The sequence below is a fragment of the Callospermophilus lateralis genome, chromosome 16, assembly GCF_048772815.1.
Source record: "Callospermophilus lateralis isolate mCalLat2 chromosome 16, mCalLat2.hap1, whole genome shotgun sequence".
In the NCBI taxonomy this organism is placed as follows: domain Eukaryota; kingdom Metazoa; phylum Chordata; class Mammalia; order Rodentia; family Sciuridae; genus Callospermophilus; species Callospermophilus lateralis.
In genome coordinates, this window is record NC_135320.1 from 76711015 (window position 1) to 76723100 (window position 12086).

The 12086-nt window shown below is 40.1% G+C and overlaps 1 protein-coding gene across 2 annotated transcripts in view; it reads right to left on the reverse strand.

Annotated features, from left to right (window-relative positions):
* The window catches only part of Washc5 (WASH complex subunit 5), a 57243-nt gene that overhangs the window by 27127 nt on the left and 18030 nt on the right, over positions 1 to 12086 (reverse strand). For both annotated transcript variants that reach the window (XM_076835906.2, XM_076835907.2), the window contains 4 exons: positions 10550 to 10663; positions 8962 to 9133; positions 4391 to 4518; positions 1365 to 1494 (listed from right to left, as the gene is read on the reverse strand). In XM_076835906.2, the coding sequence (XP_076692021.1) occupies positions 1365 to 1494; positions 4391 to 4518; positions 8962 to 9133; positions 10550 to 10663 (544 nt within the window). The remainder of the gene's footprint in view (positions 1 to 1364; positions 1495 to 4390; positions 4519 to 8961; positions 9134 to 10549; positions 10664 to 12086) is intronic.

Genomic DNA, 12086 nt, shown 5'->3' on the forward strand with positions numbered 1-12086 from the left:
GTTACCTTTGGCAAATGATTATGTTTTTAAAGCTTTGGTTCCTTATACATAGAACAAGGCTAAAGGTGTTTATCCCACAGGGTAAAAATCAAATGACAAAGATTCCTAGGCCAAAATAAATTGCATAGCCAGAAAAAAAAAAGCATAAAATGATCATGTGAATGACCTCTGAAACAATCTGGTATTCAGAAAAACCTAATGGGGACTGTAACAGAGATTAATGAGCCTGATTCTAGTCAACTAATTTGGTCAGATTGTTACCGGTGGTTCTTGTTTTTCAGTCAAAATATGTTTACTTGCAAAACATGTTGCCAATTACATCACATCACTGTAAACTCATTTTCTACAATAGGAATAATAATATGCTTTGGAAATATATTTTAGAGAAACCAACTAGCATAAAATAAATCAACAAAAGCCAAAATACAATAATCACAAGTCCCTATTGATTAAAGACAGCAAAGTCATTTATTTTTTAATAAAAAGCTATACTATTAAGTAATTGTACATATAATTAACTTCATCCAAAATGAATCTGATAACACCAACATCAAGAAGTAAAATAGCTTAATTTTTCACTTCAGAATTCAAAATGGTCTTCTGGGGGCAATTTGAAAGGTTCTTATACATAAAAATCTGAAGCAACGTCACAAATTTTCCTACAGAAAGAATTTCCTAAACGAAGTAGGATCAAAATCATTTTAGTTAAAACTTGAGATGTTTCCTTTCAAAAATAAGTCAGCAGCTGAGGATGTAGCTCAGTGGCATGAGCAAAGCCCTGAGTTCAATCCCAGGTACTACAAAAAACCAATGCATACACAAATGGAAAAAAACAAAAACAAAACCCAACCAGTCTGCGGGCCCTCTTTTGTGCAACTAGATGCCAGATGCACTGTGGACAAGAACCAAGCAAGATTAGAAGACAAGAATCTGAGACATGATCTGTGTGGGTAGTTATAATATTCTTAGGTGACCTTTCCTTCTGAGATTATAAGAGCTATGTAATCTTCCCCCAAATGCACATTAACTGATATGTGAGACTTGTGGACCAGGGAGTCGGGAGCACCTTGACTCTCTAACCCCTATCTATGAATCAGAGTGAAAAGAACCCCTAGGTTAGCCTAATCTCATATTTCAAAGATAAGATATGAAACCTGATGTCCAGATGGACATGAACACAGCCCATGGGAGCAAAAGGCTAGAGGAGCCCAAATTAAACCCTTTTATTCCCAAAGCTAGAAGAGAACGATGTTGTGGCAGACAATGACAAAAACAGAAGACCTTCTGCTTGGCCAATTCCTAAGGTTTCAAATAATCTGTAGACACATGCTGGACACATCCAACACCCCCTCTTAAGCAATTACCATTTTTCTCCACTCTGGTTAGGGGTTTCACTCCTGAGAAGACATCAGCAAGTTCGGTCATCCGCTCTGAGCCCTCTTTTTTATAATACTCCCATTTGGCTTGTTTTTCTGAAAGCATTTGCTTGAACATCTGTTGATGAAGCAGAAAAGATTCATTTCCTTAAGAGAAAATCCAGATCAGGCAGTTTACAAAGTGACCTGATTTATTATAAAAAAGGTACACCCCAAACTAACATGGATCTCGATGCCTCTTCTCAAGCATTAGTATGCTATAGAAACTGAGGGTTGAAGCTAGGCTACCTCTAAGGCTGTGATCCTCAGACCAACTGCACATGAGCACAACCTGGAGGGCTTGAATGTTTTCAAATTCCTGGCTTAAGCCCTGAAGATTCAACTTGGGTCTTGGGTAGGCCCAAGAATAATCAACATTTTAATGTGAAATTATATCTGTAGTCACTGTTCTATGGTCCTTTCTAGACAACAGCTGCTGTGATTCCAATGTAATTAGGGAAAATTTGAGCATTAAAACTTGCTGGATGATGAAGTAATGAACTAAATAACCTACAGAAGTTCTTTCTTATTATATTAAGCAAAAATTGTTTATTAATTCATTTCTGCCTAAAACTTAAAACCTGTGAAGACTTAGGAAGAGGAGAAAATGGTGTAACTCAGGATTCTGCCCTGGAAGAAACTTAAAAAGATTACTTATTTTTCATTAAATGATATGCTGTCTCAGAGAGAGGTACAGGATTTCTTTCACTGGGCTCTTCTTACAAGGTAAATATGCATGAATGCTCATTTTCCTCTTAATAAATTCTTCATTCCTAAGCATTATAATCAAATTGAATAAATGAACAATGGAGGGAGATTCCATTTTCAGAAGAGATAATCCAGGCTGGATGGGATGTTGTGGGGTCTGTGGAGGAGGAATCTTAATGACCCAGCAGGTTGATTTTTCAGATGAAAACAAGAGCCTACTCTATCTTCCTGGGTACTGGGCTCAATCAATGGCATTTCACAGCAGTACAGCAGCAACCCAAGGTCACCAGAGGTCTTCCTAATAGACCAAATGGCCTCAGGCCCTTCAAACACTTACTGAACTCACAGGTTTCTTATCTTCTAAGAGAATTTGGGATAGCAGATGGTTCTTGAGTTGGGAAATACACTGTCATATAAAGATTAGAAGAAACACAGGTCCAATCACTGTGTTTACAGAAGAATCAGAGACAGACTCTACAACAAGTTGAGGTGGGAGGTAGGAGAGAGGAAATAAAAGAATGAAGTTGAAATGTCACAAATTCAAAGACAACATTTCCTTGCTCAATTTGTGTTGGGTCGTTTTATTTTTCTTATCTACCAGAGTTTTCTCTTCTTGAAGTCCTTTCACAATGAGCCCCTTAGGCTGTTTTCTCTCTCTTTTCTACCACAGCAGACAGAAGGAAGTAGCCCATATTATCAGCAGAATCCAGAGAACAAACTTAGGTTCAGAAGTCCAGGCTTGGTCAGTCAGGTGGCCCACTCTTGTCCTGATTTGCACAACTGCGCTGAACCAAACAGATGTGGGTTGCTAGTGCCATGGTTGATGATCTTAACAGGTCCAAGGGCATTCTCCTTGAGGGAAACCTTGCTGCCTCTGAAAGGTCAGCGGTGTGTTTGACCATGCCTGGTTACTGTTCTAGACTTTCCTGGTTCCTTATCTAGGTTTATTCTATCTTTCTTCCATACTCTACTAAGAGCACCTAGATAGAAACAGCATGCCTTGTTCATTTTTAAATTCTTAGCAGCTCGCTGGAAACAGAAGGTATTCAATAATTATTTGCTTTTAGAAATAAAACACTGAAATTATTAAGTAGATCAAAAAGGGATAGCATTTTTCTGATCTTATAAAATTATATGCAGATAAAAATCACTGGAAACATTTAGCACATGCTAAATGTTAATAATCAGCATCTACTTCTTCAGAATGATTTAGTAGGGGAATATAGCATTCTTCCATGCCTAGAAAACAAAGAGGCATCTACTGTACCACTGACCAGACCAAGGCAAGGTGAGGACTAGTTTTGAAGCCCACCTGATTCAAACCCCCAGGTTAGTGTTTTAGAACCTGGGCACTTCCAGATATCCTCCACTTTTATTATGCCCATACAGATTTCTTTAGGGGTAAGACTAACTATAGAATTTCCCTTAGCAACCTCAAAAAATTCCTTAAAGTTCTTATAAGTTCCTTGTTAAATGTAAATTCCCTACCTTTTCCAATAGGTCCTTGTGGCTCTTAGAATAAAGACAAATCCCACCAGGTCCCACACGGGCTGGCTCCTGCCCACCTCTCAGTCTCCTTTTGCATCACTTGTCTGTTATTCTTTCTCCTGCAGTGTAGTGGTCTTTCAGGCTTGAACGGGCCATGCTCTCCCCTAGCCAAGAGGACTCAGACACAGAGATGCACTGCAGAGCTACAGGGATATGTTCTCAGATGTGCCTAGTGATGCCATTTCCTGACTGTGTGAACATCACAGGGTGCACTGGCAAAACCTTAGATGGCTGCAATGTCACGAGGTGATAAAATCTTATGGAACCGCCATGGTATATGTGGTCCACTGGTGACAGAAATGGCGTTATGTGGTGCACGGCTCTCTGCTTTTCTGTCCCTAAAATGTTCTCCAACATGTTCCCTACTTATTTAGCTAACTCCGACAGATCTTTCTCTAGGGTTCTTCAGAAGCTCTTTTGTGTTCTCAGGGAGTCTCATAGGCCAGGATCCTTTGTTTTAGGTACTCAGAGAATTGTGTTCCTTTCCTTCAGAACACAAATCTCAGTTTGTATATTTCAATGAGTGTGATTTCTCTGATTAGTGTCTGAATTCTTCATTAGACTGTAATGTCCACAATCCTTTGCATTTTTCACAACTCAACAATAGTAGGCTGTAGCTTGAATCAGTGACACAATAATTAAACCCTAATCTTTTCTTAAAGATATTTTTAAACATAAAACACCTAAGACTGAGGTGATTATTCATTCAATATTTTTACCTCTTTGAGTATAAACTCAAATTGTGCAGTATCCAATAGCAACTGGAAGAGGATCTTGGGATTGTACCTAGAGTCTGTTAGAATCTGGTCCTTGATTTGACGAAGGCGTTTGTTGTTTGGGTCACAGGCTAAAAATAGGAAAAAAAGAGGTATCTACTTATTAAATATGTAGAAAATACCTATGAAATAAAATAAATTCTTAAGTACTTTCCTTCATTTTAAGCATTTAAAAAGTATTAAGGACAATGCTTATCAATAGAAGGTGGTGAAATAGATTGCTATAGAGTATAAATAAACAGTTAAATAACAGTTGAATCTGACAGAGAATGCCATTCGCTGAATAAAGAAAAGCAAGTTATAAAACAATTTCCAAAGTTAATAAGAATTTTGGGGTTGGCTTATATTAACTATTTAATATGAATGGGCAGAGCCTTCTGTACCACTTTATAGGAAGGTGGGCTCCTTAAGTCCTATCTGTTTAGAGATGATTTTGGTTTAGGCACCAATACATGCCATTCAGTTGTGGACAGGCAGGCCCAATACTTGCATGTTTGCAAGGCGGGCTCTTGGCTGGCAGCTGAAAACTTGGATTTTGGTAAGAGTTCTCACCCTTCATGTACTGGTAAGAATGGCTCACTAGACCTTAACCGTTTGCACAATGTGATGCACGCTGAACATCTGCTTTCCTTCTGGAAGCCTGTGCTGGGCAGAGGCTACCTCCATGTTCAGCTCCCAGTAAACAACCTGGGAAGCCGAGTCTCACATTGCCTGGCTGGCAACATCTCCCACATGTTGTCAGAATTGTTGCTGGGGAATTCAGCAGGTCCTCAGCGGCTTCACTGGGAGACAACCCTTGGAAGCTTGTGCCTGGGTTCTCCTGGCCTTTACCCCATGTGTCTTTTTCCTTTGCCATTTTGCTTTCAGTCCTGTTGCAAGGATTAAAGGGCAGCTGATAGTACTACCATATGCTGAGTCCTCTTAATGAATTATTGAGCCTGGGGTGGGCTTGGGGAAAGACAGAAGCAGGGTTACCCACATGGACATGGCGTCTCCAAACAGGAAGAACAGACCTTGGCCATCCTGCTTCTTATAAAAGGCCAGAGGGCGCAACAGACACTTGATCCTTTCTGGACTATCTACTACCTAGCACACAGACCCTAAGGCAACTAGGCCAAGGTCATAATAACAGGCAGGTATCTGACCCATGGAAAAAACAGCATATGTTCCAATTCACAGTTAGCCTATCAGCTGTCAAAAACCAGTTAAAGAAAATAAACAAGTCAAAAGAAAAGAATAAAAGTGCTGATTTTGCTGAGATCATTTTATAGGGGCGATTAGTTAAAAAAGAATAAGAAAAGTAAGACAAAGCAAAGATACTCATAAACTAAAGCTATCTAGAGTGCAAATAAAGTCAAAATAAAAATTTGGCGATAACAGGCATTGCCAAAAAGTTCACAATTGAATACGGCACAAGATTCATGTCAGTTGCTCTAGAATTTCCCATGCATGCTCCTGCTTGCTTAGCCCCCCATCCCCAACCCAACCATTAGCCCAAGATGTCTGGCAGGTACAGCAGGACCATGGTGTGATCATGCCATGGGGAGTTTCTGGTGTCTCAGTTATGGTGAAGTCTATGGATGCCCATTTTATATATTGATTTCTAAGTTACTCCATCAGGATGAGTTTTTGTGAGAAATTACAGAGTTCTTATTTCTCATGCATTCTTCAGAACTCCCTGGGAAGAAATGTACTGGAGCTGGTGAACCCTAATTACACAAAAAGCAACTGTTCAGCTTCATATTTGCCTAACAAAAAAACAAAACCAAAAGAACTTTGGATTTCTACTTTTCTTAATTAAAATGCAGGATTTCTATTTCTCTTAATTCTAAAGTAGAAACCTTTTGATAATGATTTACTTTCATTTTTGGATAGGGGATAGAAGTATCCAGGTGATAAGCAAATATACTGTATATCTCCATGTGCATTAGCATTTAGTTCCTTAGTATAAACCAGGGCTGGTTCCAGTCTTCCCATGGCTGGATCATCTCTTTCCCATCTGACCCTCAACAAATTAGGCCCAGAGAACTGTGAAAACTGGTCCTAGAACTATGGTGACCTCAGGGTCAGGATTCAGGTCTACTTTGTTTATCCAATGTTGCTCACAGGGTATTCCTTGCAGCTGCAAGGCACTGTGGGAGCAGCCCGAGTCTGGGGGAAATGCCTCCAGAGGGCTAACAGGGGAAACAGGCAAACCCGCCTGCCTTCTATACACTGTGACAGAAATACCATAGAAGCTAAATAAGCAGTTATTTCCCCCATATCTGACTCAGCCAGATAGGAAAATCATTTGTTTCTGGTAAATCACATCCTTGTGCAATCAGGTCAGACAACTGCCAGGCACAAAAATGGAAAAGAGATGTGGCTGAAGATAAAAGCCCAGACCCCTGGCAGCCTGGGTTGCCCCTGGCATGGCTGCAAATCCAAGAGGCAACTGGCTTCCAGAACGTAGGCGTGACTGTCCTACAGTCACACAGAAGATGAAAATGAGGCTGAGTCATTAGAAAACCACAGCTGGTTTTATGAGAGGGTAAAGTGAGGCTTGAGTTGTTTATATGCTTATAAATGGTAGACTTCTGGTGGAGGGGAGGGTAAGCTGAGTCACTCTAGTAAAATCCTGAAAGTAAATGAGTTTTTATGTAAATAAGAAACCCAGTGAATTAAAAACGGATCAGTTAGATGATTAAGATCTTCAGCCAGAGGATTCATACTGTGGGTAAACTGTAACTGAATCTAGGCCAATATCGAAAATGATGCAAAAACCTGGAAAGCAGTTGTGAGGAAGGTTTATGAAGCTGGAGAGAAGGCTGCAGAGAAATCCAGTGACTTTCAGAGATGAAGGATGAGGAAGTTCAACTGCTGTTTCCACTGCTGACCACTCCCAGGAAGTGGAACAGATGGGAAACATACTGTGAAGAGCTTTTTGACTGGAAGATAGTTAGGCTGGGGCTACCATGCTACTAAGGGAGGCTGAAGAATAATCTGGTGTGGACAGTTTTTCAGTTTTTTTGCGACACAGTCTCATCTGAAAAAAAACAATGAACTGTTGAAAGTAGTAGCTGTGTCAGGACAGACCCTCCAGAAAAGCTGGTTGAATGAAAAACAAAAAGCAGAGGGCTTTCGAGGGCTGCTGAATGACACAGCTCTTCGGGGCTGGAGTATGCAGACCTGGACGAGTAAATTCATTTATGTTAAAGAAGCATTTTCTAAGCATAAAGAACTGTGCCACCTCTGAACAAGCTCAGAGGTGTTAGTCTAACTTACTTATCTTTCTACCACTAAAGCAGAGGTTTTAAAGTCAGGGCTCACGGTCTGTTGGGGGCACTCCACAAATTGTGAAATTCCTGAACTTGATAGCCAAACTCTGTGTGAATAGAAGGTCTCAAAGGGGACAATAGCCCAGAAAAGGCTGAGTCCTGTTTTACCTCATATAACCACTGTGGTTTAGCCAGGTCCTCAGCTAAAAGGCCCATATATTTTTCTGTCCTTCCAAAATCATACCATTGATTCCACCATTTCTGCAATCTAGAATTTCTTCTGCCTTTTATTTCAAAATCTTATCAAAGGCTGGCCAGCTCCTGCCTCCTGGCCAGAGCCTTTCCTGACCTCCTCTACTCTCTTACCCCTGCAGTGTTTCTCTCCCTACTCTGGACTCAAGCCATACCTACTGTCTCACACGCTGGCTCTTATTTACTGCTGGGGACCTTGTGTTACTTTCCTTTGGCTGCTCTAACAAATTACCATGAATTTTGTAGATTAAAACAACACAAATGTATTCTTTTACATTTCAGAGTTGAGAAATCTGAAACAGGGCCCACTGGGCTAAAATCAAGACATCAGTAGGGCTAGGCTCCTCTAGAAGAACTGGAGAAAACCAATCTTCTTGTAGTTTTCAGCCTCTAAAGACTTCCTGCAACCCCTGGCTTGTGGTCTCTTCATCTTTAAAGCCAGTAATGGCTGGTCAAGTCTTTTTTTTCCAGGGACCACCTCTCTGTTTCTGACTCTTCTGCCTCCCTCTTTTTTATTTATGGACTCTTGTGATTACACACAGATCCATTAGGATGATTTCCTTATTTTTAGGTCAGCTGATTAGCAACCTCAATTCCCTTTGCCATGTGTTACAACACATCTACAAATTCCAGGGATTAGGACACGGACATTGCATTGTGGGGTGCCTGGGAGGCCTTATTCTGCTTACCACAGATCTGCAGTTACCAATCTTTATATGTCTGTATCTGTTCTACACATTAGGACCACTGACAAGCTCCTTGAACGTGGGAGCTAAATGTCACAATATTTCCCAGCATCCACTTGGGGTGTTTGCCTGAAGGAAGAGCTTTTCAGGTGGGCCACAGTCTTATCCAAGTCAACACAAAAATAACTAGCTTAAAAAGTAACTTGGCTCTCGTTTAAGGGCACTCCTCCCCGTTAAACAACTTTGCATCCTAAAGTAGATCTTAATTCTTAAAACTTTCATGTGGAGCAAAATAAATGGCCACCCCTCTGTGCATTACCTGAGTCTGCTGTATGCAGCATCAACCATCGGATGGCAACATTGCAGTCTCTCAGACAGTTCAGAAGCCTTGGGATATTGTCCAGAACCATCTCTTCTCTTAAATAACCTTCTTTCAGAAACTGCTGTACTTGAGCATGTACTCTTTCACTGACAGTAGCATATCTACTTGCCTATGGGGGGCAGAAACAACTCAAATTACATTTTAGAAAGTTATTTATCTTAAAAATGAATCACATTCAATTAGATCATTAAAAAATAATATCCAGCCTTCCTACCTTCTTCTCTTTCTGATAATAACATTTCTATGTGAAATGAATAACATATTGATTGTATTTATAAGGCTCAAGGGCAACTGGTTTATTGGGCATTTTTGAAAAGAACACTGGGTGACTTTGGATTTAGCCTCTGCATACTCCATTTCAAATGTCAAATGGAGAACTGGACCAGGTGGCTTCTCTGCTTCCTTCTATTCTCAACTTGAATGGAAAAGAAGAATAAAGACAAAAGATAAATTGCCTATCCTATTATTGTTGAGAAAAGAGGCAGCGTACAGCAGATACAGTTAAAAGATGAGACTTCTATAGGCATATAAACCTTAATAAGAAAACACAACTCAGTGTACCGAAATTGAATTTTCAAATAAATAAGGCTTTTAGAAATTTGGTCATTTTGTTTTACTAAATCAAGAAACAAATGTTAAACATTATTAAACTAGCCAAGCTAGTTTAAAACTATCAAGAAACTTCTTAAAATAATACCAGTGGAAAAAATGCAATTTTGGAAAGGAGCTTTAGTCATGAAAAATTAAGGCTCTGATGTCAGGAAGTATGGAAATGCCACTTTCTCTGATAGATTTCTAGGATATATGCCAACTGAAATAATTTTGTACATTACTTATGGAATTCAATTTATTTGAATAAAACATGACAAAGTTTTTAGAATATTATTTTTTATACACTGGAAACTCAATAACCTAGACAGCCTGGTTGGGAATATAGCCATTCAGAAGTATCAAATATATACCTTAATATTATTTTCATCTCTGCATTGACTCAAATATTTCCTTCTGCCTAGTGCTTTTATCAAAGAGACAGGATATAGCCACTAAACTTAAAAAATGAAAGTCTTCAGTCTTATTGCTTAAATAAGCTAATTAGTACCTCAGAAATGATAACCACTGTAAAGTATAGTGACAGTATTATCTACATTCAATTACCATCTTTCGCATTGACCCTACTAAAAAAAAACCTTTAATCCCAGCCACTGGTGAAACTAGCTATGTCTACAGGACCTGATCTTTAAGTAAGACTAAACAGTCAGTTGGAGCCTTATATTTCAGTGATTCATCTTAGGGTACTCAACCTTTCTGAGGACCCAAGTCTACAATTTACTGTACTACATAAGTTAAGAACATATAATTATTTTATCTTATTCTAAAATGCAAATTTTACTTTCCATTAGTCATGCACTAAAATGTCTATGTGGACATTTTTAAAATGCTCTGGGAAATCTACTTAGCTCATTTCCTCCTTCATAAGCCAGCTTAGCAGTTCTGAGGAGATTCTCCCTAATTAGCCAAAACCTACCTGTTCTTTGACGTTTGAAAGGTCCAGGGTATTGTTTAAAGCTGTTTTTGCAGCTTTGTAAGGTTCCCAAGCATCTCCTAGGTTAACTGTGATTCCCATGTAAATACTAATTACCTGAAAGAGGAGATATTCATTCAGTATTTGTTCAATATCTGTTCACTTTCAGGCAAGGGGTTGGGAAAATATGAAGTTGCATAAAACATTGTTTTCTCTTTCTAGTTTGAATTCACATCAATGAAAACCCAAGATTTTCCATATATACAAGTAAGGAAACTTCCTTATGAGCACTTTGGAACAAGAGTGACAAGGTTGCTACACATGAAAAAATAACAACTGTTGAGAGTCACAGCCGAAGGGGCCCCAGCAAACTTTCAGCTGCCAGCTGATGATTGGCTCACAGCAGCCCCAGCAAACTTCTAGCTGCTAGCTGATTGGCTCCTCTGCGGTGATGCTCATTTGGCTTGGTGTATCCTCCTCCCTTCTGCTTGTGATGGTGGTTCAGCTAAAATTTGGGAGCCAACAGAGAACCTCCCCCCCCCCCCCCCCCCCCCCGTACAAAAACCTATATCCACAGGTGTGGCTGTATGCTGGACTGGTAGTCAATGACGGGTAAGATCCAATTGCAATGGTACCAACCTAAGACAGGAGGCTGATGCCTTGAGGTCAGCTCATCCGATGACGGGTAAGGACCGTATGTAGTATTGGACAACCTAAGGCAGGCACGGTCCCTAAGCCACATGCTTGTTGTTTAAACAAGAGGGGGAGATGTTGAGAGCCACAGCCGACGGGGCCCCAGCAAACTTCCAGCTGCCAGCTGATGATTGGCTCACAGTGGCTCCAGCAAATTTCCAGCTGCTAGGTGATTGGCTCCTCTGCGGTGATGCTCATTGGGCTGTTTCCCTGCCCTTTCAGACCAAGGAGCTGCTCATTGGGGGACTCTTTTGGCTCCGCCCACGCGACCCAGCCAATCGGCCTCAAGAGCAGGAGGAGTGGTGGGGATTGAGAGGCTTGTGGGAAGCCGGTGGTGGCAGTTGGGCTCTGAGGGAATTCCTGAAGAGCTCATGTGGTGCGGAGTGTGTGTTCTAAAAATAAAGTTGTTTCTGCTTGATAAGTGGCCTGTGAATTGTGCCCAGCCAGACTGTGGCAAACAACAAAAAAGTTTCCGTTCAAACTGCTGTGTGTTAGATTCCTACAGGGAAAAGAAAAAGGGGTGCACTAGGGAGGGGACACAAAACAATGACTTTGACTATAGCAGGTTTCCCAAACATTTCTATCCCTTATGTTCATGAAAATTGTTGAGGATTCCTAGAAGTTTTTAAAAAAATCCTATGGCTATTTATCATATTCAAACTGAGAAATTTAAAAGCATTTATCAATTATTTTAAAATAATAACAAATTTTAAAATAATAATGAATCCTGGGGGTTGTCTTTTTTCTGTGTGTATGTGGGGGGGCAGTTGATTGGTGGTGAGATTTGATCACCAACTCTATTTCTTTAATGTTGGTCTATTCATATTTCCTTTCCCTTCTTGAGTCA